Source organism: Tympanuchus pallidicinctus, unplaced genomic scaffold, assembly GCF_026119805.1.
Source record: "Tympanuchus pallidicinctus isolate F22 unplaced genomic scaffold, pur_lepc_1.0 scaffold8, whole genome shotgun sequence".
Lineage (NCBI taxonomy): Eukaryota > Metazoa > Chordata > Aves > Galliformes > Phasianidae > Tympanuchus > Tympanuchus pallidicinctus.
The window spans coordinates 28,780,397-28,791,766 of record NW_026294802.1 but is presented as its reverse complement, the minus strand read 5'-3'; the positions used below and the strand labels follow the sequence as shown (position 1 = coordinate 28,791,766).

At 42.8% G+C, this 11,370-nt stretch overlaps 1 protein-coding gene across 5 annotated transcripts in view; it reads left to right on the top strand.

Moving 5' to 3' along the window:
• Positions 1–290: 290 nt before the first annotated feature.
• CPSF6 (cleavage and polyadenylation specific factor 6) overlaps positions 291–11,370 on the top strand; it is a 29,409-nt gene continuing 18,329 nt past the window's right edge. For all 5 annotated transcript variants that reach the window (XM_052668963.1, XM_052668962.1, XM_052668961.1 and 2 more), the window contains exons 1-4: positions 291–432; positions 7,898–8,107; positions 9,757–9,860; positions 10,785–10,930. In XM_052668963.1, the coding sequence (XP_052524923.1) occupies positions 373–432; positions 7,898–8,107; positions 9,757–9,860; positions 10,785–10,930 (520 nt within the window). In that variant the 5' untranslated portion in view covers positions 291–372. The remainder of the gene's footprint in view (positions 433–7,897; positions 8,108–9,756; positions 9,861–10,784; positions 10,931–11,370) is intronic.

The window sequence follows — 11,370 nt, the reverse complement described above, 5'->3', positions numbered from 1 at the left end:
ACACCACATACAACGGACAACACGACGCATCGCGCAGAGCGTTAGGCGCATTGTGCTCCGCGTTCCAGGATCCGAGGGCGGGCCTCGCACCTCGCGCCGCGGCCCGGCAAGGGCGCGCAGGGGGAACGGCGGGGCCCTGGGGCGCAGGGCCAAGCAGCACCCGGGGCCGAGGCGGGCGCGGTCCACTTTCCCTCTGCCCCAGGGCGGCCCCGAGGGGGCGGGTGGGGCGGGGCGGCCCCCCGAGAAGCGGCGGCCGCCGGAAGTTCCCCCTCCTAGCTCGGAAGTGACGCCGCGTGCACCTTCCCCCCTCCCGGCAGCGGCGGCGGAGCCGGGCGCGGCTGGCGGCAGCCCGAGGCGCGGCCGGGCGGGATCATGGCGGACGGCGTGGACCACATCGACATCTACGCCGACGTGGGCGAGGAGTTCAACCAGGTACGGGCCGGCGCGGCCCGGCCCCTCCTCCCCTCGCTTTCCTTTTTCCTTCCTCGCCCGCCTTACGCCGCCGCGCCGCCTGCAGGGCCCTCCGCGCGGGGCCTGGCCGCGCCGCGCCGCCATTGTTCGGCCGCCCCGCCGCAGGGCTTTCCCGCCGCGCCGCAGGGCGCTCCGCGGGACGGGACGGCGCGAGGCCGCGCCTCAGGCCCGGCCCGCGGGGGCTCGGGGCTGGACCGGGAGGGGAGCGCCGGCGCTCGGGGGCGGAACGAGGGAGTGAGGGAGAGAAGCGGGCCGCGGGCGGGCGCCTTTCCTCCCGCTCTCCTCTCCCTGCTGCGGCCGTCCCGCCAGGGAGAGCGGTCCGTTCCCGGTGGCGGCGGGGAGTGCTGCCATTGTTCGCGGCGCGGGAGGAGCGGCGGTGGCTCCTCGGGGAGGCGGGAGGAGCGCGGCCTTGTGCCGCTGGGGGGACCGCAGCCCGCCCGCGCTGCCCGGGCGCTTCGTGAGCGGAGGGGATTGATTTGCGCGAGGAAGTGGCGGTGAAACGCGCAGAACTTCCTGGATTGCTGAGTGACTGACCGACTGATTTCTCCGGTTCCTTTTTCACTCGCCTTTCCCCCGTGAGCCGCGTTCATCCCCTCCCACCAAAGGCGACGTTCCTATCGGCTTTGTGGACCGTCCGTCCCGCGTGCGGGTGCCGCGCTTCTCGGGGCGGCGCTGCCCCAGAACGAAGCTGCCGCGAGAGCCCCGCGCTTACGGCCTGCCTGGAGAGCACAGTGGGGTTCGGACCCGCGAACAACTTGTAGCTGCCCCTGCAAACTTTGAGATCTCTTTCAGCCTAAGCTGTTCTTTGATTCTATCTCAGCAGCTTCTGTACCAGCTTTAGTTTTGTGTTAGTCGCTTCCACATAAAAAACTGATACGAATCAAGTTCTTCAGAAAAAATAATTTGAATCTAGTAGTGCTAGATTTGCATAGGGGGGAGACCTCCAGGTGCTGTAGTTTGTGGCTGTAACCTCTGTGCAGACAGAGATTGTTTAATTTTTGCAAAATGTTTCTGTTTATTTTTTTCCAAGCTTGAGTTCTGGGACTTTCGTGTTGTCTCAACCCCTCAGCTGAACTATATTACGTTAAAATAGAAAGTTAGATTGGCAAAGATTGACACCTCTGCACTTTCCATTTCCTTCTGCAGAGCATGAACAAAAGCCAATTGTTACCACCTACAGTGCTGCTACCTCTAATTCTGATGCCATTGTGATGAGTCCTCTTGAAACCTCTATTCAGGGCTTCTGATTTGAAGCTGACAGCTTGAATTAATAAGAGAGCACTTATAGTTCAGCATGTCTGTGCAAGGGTGCACAGATGATGACAATTGTCAAATGCTGTAGGGAGAAAATGATGGCAATTTGATGGTAATTTATGTAACAGACATTTTATGCAATGCTGTATTTCTAACGAAAATTTGTTTTATGTGTAAAACAACATACTTCTCTTGAATTGCATGGTGCTGTGTTCAGTTGCCAATATTAGTTGGTCTGCAGGAACCCTTCCCATTAGTTTTGTCAGTAGCAGGGACCGAAAACATACCGTGTAGCTTCTTCATTCTTCCAAGTACAATATAACTGTATTTATAGCAGAGCTGGGACAGAATGTTTTTACTTGCAGGAAATAAATCTTTTAGGTTTCATGGCTGAGAGAGCCCTTCGTTGCTCTGTCCTGCTCTCGGCCTCAATGTGCTTATCATTGCAGCTCTTTGGGGATTTGTTTTATGCCTGCTTCCATGAGGTGGGAGGATGTTCTGCCTGATTAGCACTAAATGAAGTATGGGTTACAAGGCTGAAGTAGACTCCAGACCCCAGGTATACAGGCTGGCTAAACTGAATGAAAACTGCAGGTTGCAAGGAGCTCGCTCACTGGACTTGAAGTCACATCTTTGCAGTGAAAACACAGCTTTCCATCTGGCGCTCATCAAAACTGTATGTGCCTGTGTTGCCTCTTTCATTAATCTATTGACCATCATAATTGTGTCCTTTGTCCTTGTGTTTAATGCTTTACTCAATTTGTCTCCCATCAGTTGTATTTAAATTGGTTTTAATTGCATTTCCATTTCATTTCCTCCCCCCCCTTTTCTTGATAATTTGCTCAGTTCATTTTTTTATTCTAAACTGGCTTCCCCATCCAGAGGTCTTTCATAATTATGTAGTGTCTTGCTCTGAACTGAGAGTCCCATAACCACAGTATTTTTGCATGCATCACTTGTAACCTGCATGAAATACGTGTGGCATGGTGTGTTCTGGTTTGACCGTTTCCACAGACATTTACGTCTGTGCTGTGCACAAGAGTGCATTATCCGCATACAAATGGCAGAAGCTGGCATCCTGTTGGTGGCAGAAGACCATGGTAAGATTAGAGGTGCTTTTAGAAAGTGTTAGAATGTGTTTTTGTACTCCACAATACTGAGTGTTACTACATGATATCAAGATAGTGAGGAGCCTGAGTGTGAGGCTGGTGTGGTTCTGCCTTAAGGTTTCCTGTACCTTTGGCCAGTGAACTGAGTTACTTTCCTGCACTGAAGATATGACCACCACATTGTAAAGCTCTCTTGTGGTCTGATTGGCTTTCTTTCCCCCAAGTTTTTTCTATATATGAATGCATGCACGTGCTCAGAAATAAACTTTTTAAATAAAATTAAAAAAACACATTACGCGTTATTTGCCACCATCTTAAATAGTAACATATTTTTTTTTTTATCTCTGAGTGTGTGTGTGTATATAGTTTTTTCTGTTGCTTTACATCCTCTGCTTGATCAGAAATACCTTTTTATTTTAATGCTGTGGGGAAGAAAAAAAATTGCTTGTGCTGTTTATACTCTGATAAGTGTACTTGCTGGGTTTCTGTAAACATACCTTGAAGAGTTCTTGTTCAATAATTAAATACTAACAAATTAGAAATAAAAGAGCTTTGACTTTGTATTTTGTAGCTTGGTAATGAAAGTGCTTTAGGTGGAGAAAGCAGCTGAGAGACTTATTACGTAGGAACCACTGTGGCTGTGGATTCTGTTACTCTCTCAACTTTTTGTCCAGAACACAAAGAAAAATACTTTTTGTTCAATAAATAATAAATGCTGCCATTTATTGGTTGTGTAAAAACTGACTACTGAACATAGCCATTATGTCAAGAAGGCAATTGCTGTCTTGGAGGGGATGGGTGTGTTGTGACATGATACCTTTTTACTCAGAAGAGCAGTACTGTCTTGGTCACGAGTAAGCCGGCAGACCTTGTGTTTGTGTTAAAAAGTGTGTGTGATGCCTTACTTCTCTCTCTGTATGGCTGGTTTTCCTTGATTGTCTTGGTCTACTGACCAAGAGATCTACTGAAAGGGCACTGGGCAGGAGGTAACCTTTGTTGTTTGCAAATATCACTCTACAAAGAAAACCTGAGATCGTCTCAGCTGGGGCCTGTTAGCTTTGCTGCAATGCAAACAGTGATACTACCTGCACTTCCTTTATGCTTTTGACCGTGTGCGAGTTTGTTCTTCTCACATTGGCCGACAGATTGGATTGCTCAAATGTTGCCCTTGTGCTGCTGGTGGAGCTGCAGTGTCTGGGCCTCTAAAATTAATGGGAGTCTTGTGGCTTAACAAACTTGTCCACCATGGGCTGTGTGCTATTTTGGAAACAAGGGCTTTTGTTTTCTTCCAGTTTGTTTGTGCATTCAGACAGCTAATCAAAACCAGAAAGACATCTGCCTGTTCCTTCAACTTGTGGTTTTTCAGGACCTGCGGATGTTTTTTGAAGTGAGATTGTTAACATCCATTTAAAGTCTTTGACTGCATGTACTGTAATTTTGAATTGAGAAGGTGATATAGGAGAAGGTGAATAATTTGCTTTTTAATAATTAAGTGATTTTTCTCAGAAATCATAGAAAATTTTAAATGGAATTTCATCTTTTTAAAAATATCTTTAGGGCGTGCAGCATTTGACTCTCAAACAGCACGGAGAGAGGAAACAAATCTCAGATATCTCAGATGAATGTACAGTTTAAAGAACTTTTACTCCCTCACCCCCCCATCTTTTCCCCCCCCCCCAAAAAAAAAAAAAAAAAAAAAAAAAAAGGAAAAAACTGTTTTCCTTTGTAAGGGGAGTGGGAGAGACCAGGAATTTCTGGGATGCCCAAGAGTAGGGCTGCTGAATTTCAAAACAAAGTAACACTTTCAGTTTATCCCTTCTGGACAAGATGGCGATGCTCCCTGGGTTTGCCTTTCTCACTTGAATGTTGCAAAATGCTGCAAGCAGTGATTGAAATACAAAATACATGAGAAGGGCTGAGTAACTGGAAGCGTAACAGCTAGTCTGGGGTGAGTTTTTGACTGTGTATCTTTTCATTACCCTTTTTATTCACCAAAGCCCATTGAGTAACCCCGAGTGTGAAATTTCAGTCTTGATTTTCCAGAGCAAACGATGTTTGATTTCAGACAGAGATCTTGTTAAAGCGTGATCTGTGGAAACACTGCTACTCTGATTTGGGTATAGGAGGAGTGACAGTGATGGTGCTGACTTTTCTGTAGGGTGTTCATCTGCAAGAGTGTGAATGACAATAAGCAGAAATCCTTTCATGCTCAATGGCTTTCTCTTATAACTAAGGAAGTTGGAAGATGTCAAAAGCAATTTGTGATCTGGGTGGAATGTTTGTTGAAATAGCTAAGAGTAGAGAAGTGAGGCTGCTTGGGTTCTTTTTCTTCTACCTCTAGGGAAGAGGGGTGTGTTTGGGTGAGTTTCCATGGTATGCATGTGAAAGAGGAAGGGAAGGATCGTGTGTAACAGCCATTGAGCCATTGCATTCCATGCTTGCTGCAAAACCAGCAAGATGTAGGTAGAAATTTTAGTGAGCAGTGTCAATTTTTTTCTTCATTGATTTAAATTAAGGCCCCAGAAAAGTTAGGTGCAACCTGCACTGTCCTGCTCACGGATTCTCTGTGCTGTGATGGTGGTCTGAAAGCCTACAGAACAGAAACTCAAACCAGTTCAGAGGAGTTTCTTGCCAGTAAAGAAACACAGCATAGCTGCAGACTCTTACTGTTCCTGTTGGTATTTTGGCAGTGCTGACCTCCACCTTCTCATAGTTGGAGGTTTGTGTACATCTGCTGTAAAACTGGTGCCTGCTTGTTTGAATCTGTCCTCCAAGACTGCATTCTTCTTTCCTAAAGTCTTCATCTACACACATAAATGGCAAGAATTGCTGCACGTTTAGTAGAGGATTTCCTTAATTGCCTTGTGACATCGCTCTTAATCTTACCATCAGATGGCATGTTTCAGCCTGTCCCAGGCAGTTCTTTGACCTTGGTTTCATTAATTACAACGATACGAGAAATCAAATGTAGGTGGAGAGCTGAAGAGAATGAGTGAAAATGCAAAACTTTATTAATTTAGTGATGATAAACTTCCTTGGGAAAACATTACTTTTCTGTTGAAGTTTGGTGTTGTCTTGCAGTAATGCAGCTCACTGAGAATCAAATCTACTTGACTGACAAAGCCAAAACTTGCATATCTGATTTTATTTATTCTAGTGATACCCTTCTAAGAACAGCAGTGAATAATGAATGTTTTCATATTTTCAGAAGAGCTGATATCTGACCATGGATATATTTGGTTTTCAACCAAGACTGCTGGCTTTGCAGCTTGTTTCCCGTGGAATCCACGCTGATCCTCTCTAGTCACCATATCTGTTATTCTGAGTTACTCTGTTGAGGACACTTGTGTGGGTTTCTAGATACAAAATCACAAGATAACAGCCACTGAAATATCTCTGATATCAAAACCTGATGAGGCAGTTTGTGTTCTGAGTCATGCTGGATGAGTCCAGGAATGTTCTACGAACTTTGCCTTTGCATATGGCAAAGCAACTTTTGCAAGTTAATAAAAAGGCTCTCTTAAGCTTTTTCTGTAACTTCTCAGGGAGCAACAGTGGTCTGGCTTCCTGTCAGTAGAAATTGAGATAGTGCCTCTTTTTCAGCAATATCCCAGCATAGGAATTGATCACTGTAGAATATCACAGAATCACGGAATGGTTTGAGTTGCAGAGGACCTTCAAATTATACCAGTTCCAAGCCCCTGCAGTATGCAGGGCTGCCACTCACCAGCTCAGGCTGCCCAGGGCCCATCCAGCTTGGCCTTGAGCCAGCTCCTCTGAGCAGGGCATGCCAGTTCCTTACCACATTAATTGTGAAGAATTTCTTCTTTATATCTAGTCTAAACCTACCTTCTTGTAGTTTAAAGCCATTACCCCTTGTCTTATCCCTGCTCTCCTTGCTAAATTGTCCCTCCCCAGCTTTCCTATAGGCCCACTTCAGGTACTGGAAGCCTGCTCTTCTCCAAGCTAAACAGCCCAGGTGCCTCAGCCTTCCTTTGCAGGAGAGGTGTTCCAGCCCTCTGATCGCCCTCATGGCCTCTTCTGGACCTGGTCCAACGTATGATGAATGGAAGTGTATGAAATTAAATGCACTGTGGGAAGTGTTGGGGTTATTCTTTGTTATTATTATTACTTTTTTTTTTTTTCCCCTAATGCATTGCTTACATGGTTTGCCTCAGGCTAAATTTCCTCTGGTCTTTTGGATCAAATACTTCATCCTGTCTTACAATTCAAAGGTATCTGAAGGGCCACGGGTTGATTTTGACTCATCTGTTCCCATTTAACAGGTAGTATGCAGTTGTCAAGTGCATGAAGCAGAGCTTTTGTAAATAAACTCATGATTCTGTTCCCTTTGAAAGAGATCTAGTTCACTTGGACAAATCTGTGCTGTAAACTGTACCAACCTGGGGGACGAGGTGATTCACTCTGAAATCCCATGATACTCTTCTCAACCAGAGTGTTCCAGAGGCAGCCTTGATATTGTAGAATAGTTCCTTTGTAGCCCAGGAATAAATAAATGTGCAATGCACACAAACCCAATGGTTTGTTAAATTTAATGACATAAAATAGAATTCCTTTCTTTCACTCTGTGAATGAGGAGATAAAAATAAAATTAGGAATGCAGTAGAAATCTGAAATGTGGAATTTTATCAGTGCAGACCACTTCAGGTTTGATCTTTTCCTTCTACCAAATATTTTCATGACAAAAATTGCTTGCTGATACTAGCCTGTTGTTTTGCACATTGCTCATACTTGTTCACATGTATAATTGTGGGAGTAGAGCTTGTGTTTTTTTAGTTTTCTGCTTATATTACAAGGTAAAGAGTGTTGCAGTGCAAAGCAGTTGCTGGAGGTGTATTTTTGTTTTTATCAGTTTGGAATACGGTAGAAGACATAAGAATTTTATATATTTAAATGTGATTGAAGTCGGGGCTTAGCTTTTCGTTACGGATGTTGTGTAGGTGTCGGGTCAAACTGTCTATGGAAAGTGGCAGTTGCCAGACTATTTTGTTTCTGAGAAGTGTTTAATGTTAAATGTAACCCAGGTGCTTTGTGTATTTTAGGAAGCTGAATATGGTGGACATGATCAGATTGATCTGTACGATGATGTAATCTCTCCGTCTGCGAATAATGGAGATGCCCCAGAAGATCGTGACTATATGGATTCTCTCCCACCTTCAGTTGGAGACGATGTAGGTAAAGGAGCTGCACCAAATGTTGTCTACACATATACTGGAAAGAGAATTGCCTTGTACATTGGAAACCTTACTTGGGTGAGTATCTTATTCCTATCCAGGAGTGGCCAGCGATTTGAAAATTGCAAACGTGATTTGTCGTGAAATATTTTTTATTTGAAGAGTTGTCTTTTCAAAGAATATAATGAAGGAGAATAAGCTTAAGATATTAAGTATCTTGGAGATAGTTTAAAACTGTCAAACAAACCCAGTTTTCAGTGAGCCCTTCCTGAAGTTTTTAGACGAAGAAGAAAACAAGGTTATGTGGGATTTTCTTACTTTTTGTCTTTTTCCTGTTTCCTTTTTGATTCTTGGAACAAAGCTGTTTTCATTTGCCTCTAGGCTTCTTTTTGCATTCCTGGGAGTAACATCTCTAGGGTAACTCACTGAACTACCATTTCCCTTCAGACAATTCCTTTAGTCAGCAATAAAGTATTTGAAAATCATTTGTAGTTAAACAACAAAAGTGCAAGTAGCTCTTGAACAGCTAAATTAACTGCAATTGGTCTCTCTTTACCTGAAATCCATTTCATTGAGTCCATGCAAGCAAAATCTCTTTCATGTTTTTTTTCCCTTCTTGAAGAAATTTTTGTTAGGTGGAAGCTTGAAAAAGAATGATTTAGGCATTCTTAAGTGTTTTTCACTAATTAGTACAGTAACCTAATTTCAGGAACTAATGGCTCTAAGGGAGTTAATTGACTTAACAGTTGTACCTCTCTAAAATGCAGGAATGCAATCAGCTGGGCTCATCCAAGTCAAATGTGGCAATTTCTAAAGTAGGTAGGCCAGTGTGCAGTAATTTGTACCTGCTGCTCATTGTGAGGCTTCGCAAATGAAGTTATCCACTAAAAGTAGACTTAACTTGTTTGAGCATTACTATTGTATTTGTTTTTTTTTGTGTTTAGATCTCAAGCAAAGTAATTTATTAATTTTTTAAACGAAACCTTGATTTGAGGAAGGTCAGATAAGTAATTCAGGATCTTGAAAGCCTGCTTTGTACTTCCCAGATAGGATTTAAAGAGGTGATGGAGTTACAGGAAGAGGAAGAAAACTCTGAGTATAAATGTCTTGTATCCCTTTGAGTGTATGTGTAATTGTTGAATGTTAGATAGTAACTAATGGAAACTTACAGCAAGGAGATTTGGTCAAGATTAAATAGTTGTTGCTATGTTTTCTGTGCTCGTTTCCTGTTTTTGTCTGTAAATATTGCTATTTTTGTGCAAAATAATATGTGGTTCAGTAGGCCCTCACTAGTTAAAGCTCTTGGAGTGAGCAAATATGTTAATATGGTCTTAAAAATTGATTTTTGGGTTTGGAAGTAGAGTCAGTGGGAGAAAAAAAAAATGGATTGGATGTCAAAAAACGTGGCAGTTATTTAAGTGATTCAGTTTAGGCTTAATATTCTTGGAAAAAGTGCTTTCAGAAAGTTATTCAGGAATTTTTTTGGTACCTGTGAGCTGGTTTGCTGTGTGAAGGGGTTTGGACAGCATGGTGTGTGAGGAAGTGCATACTTCAAAAATGAATTTTCTGGGCACAGTATAGTATAAATGATGGTCCTCTGGGAGTCAGAAAATATTGACAACCTGTGTAAAGTATTCCTCTTCACCACTTATATTACAAAATAAGAGCGTGGAAAAGTGTCAAAGTGTTTTTGGTAAGATTTCATAGTTGAATATTATATTTTTCAGTGGACAACAGATGAAGACTTAACTGAAGCGGTTCATTCATTGGGGGTAAATGATATTTTGGAGATAAAGTTTTTTGAAAACCGTGCTAATGGCCAATCTAAAGGGTAAGACCTTCTTGTCTGCTTTTTCTGTACATCGGCTGAAGTTTAGGAGGGTCTAAGTGAGGAAAGAGTTGTAATTTTTCTGTCAGTATGTGAACTTATGGCCCTTGTGTATTGATATCCAACAATGATTGGGTGTATTATTTCGGACTAATTAAATTCCAGGCATAAATTTTATGGGGATATTAACTTCTTACTATTTAATGAGTTAAATTATATTGGCATTTGCACTGGAACAGGTTGCCCAAGGAGGTTGTGGATGCCCCATCCCTGGAGGCATTCAAGGCCAGGCTGGATGTGGCTCTGGGCAGCCTGGTCTGCTGGTTGGCGACCCTGCACATAGCAGGGGGGTTGAAACTATGTGATCATTGTGGTCCTTTTCAACCCAGGCCATTCTATGATTCTATGGTTTTCATGAAGACTATTCCTAAGTTTCAGTTAGTGTAGTGGTGATGTATGTTGTTCTTCATAATATAAGTGCTATTTTTACCTATCCCGTCCCTGTTATTGAATGATTTTAAATGCTTATTTTTCCATTAACTGTTGAAAGCAAGCACTTGACTTGATTCCTCACTGGCAATCTAATCTTCGTTACTTGACTTTGCTCTCACTATTACTAATGAGAGTAGCAATGAGAATACAGTGAATTGTTAATGACGACTTGGTTATAATAATCCCTGGATGGTATATTGATACTGTGTGAGAAAGCTACCTTCGTTGTGTTGCTGCATCTTGGACTTACATTGTGGTTCTTCATCTGTGTCCTAGAATGAATTGCTTTGTCTATCTCTAAAACTGGAAGAAGACTTGTGAAAGTTTCTATATTTCAAATATTCTTCTGCTAACTGTGTTAAATGTTACTCGTGAGGTATCAGGATACCAGGGAACAAAAAAACTGCAGTGTGACTGTTCTTTCCTTCTTTTCAGGTTTGCCCTTGTGGGTGTGGGATCAGAAGCATCCTCCAAAAAGTTGATGGATTTGTTGCCTAAAAGAGAATTGCATGGGCAGAATCCTGTTGTGACTCCATGCAATAAACAATTTCTGAGTCAGTTTGAAATGCAGTCAAGGAAAAGTAAGTCTCTCTCATGTGCCGTTATGGAAACAATTGGAAGTTTATTCCAAAAGTTGTCCTGCAATTTTTCTCTCAGTATCTGATAACTTCTGCACAGTTTAAAATTTCTGTAAAATACTTAAGTGGATGAAGTTGCAACTTTGTTTAAAAAAAATAAAATAGAAGATCCTCTTAAAAACTGAAAATAAAAGAAATCATTCAATATAATGAATGTCTGTGATTTTACTAGGAGATGGGACTTGTTGGAAGCGCTTATCATGCAGCTATGTAAAACTCTTCTTAAGGTTGGAGAAGCTTTCTCAATTCCTTCTTGTGGATTTAATGTTAAGAAAGCATGAGAATATTTAAAGGTACAGCATTTATAGGCAGATTAGACTAATTTCATGGACTGACAGTTTCTCAAGTTCCTTTAGTGTGGTGTGGGGATACTGAAACGCTGT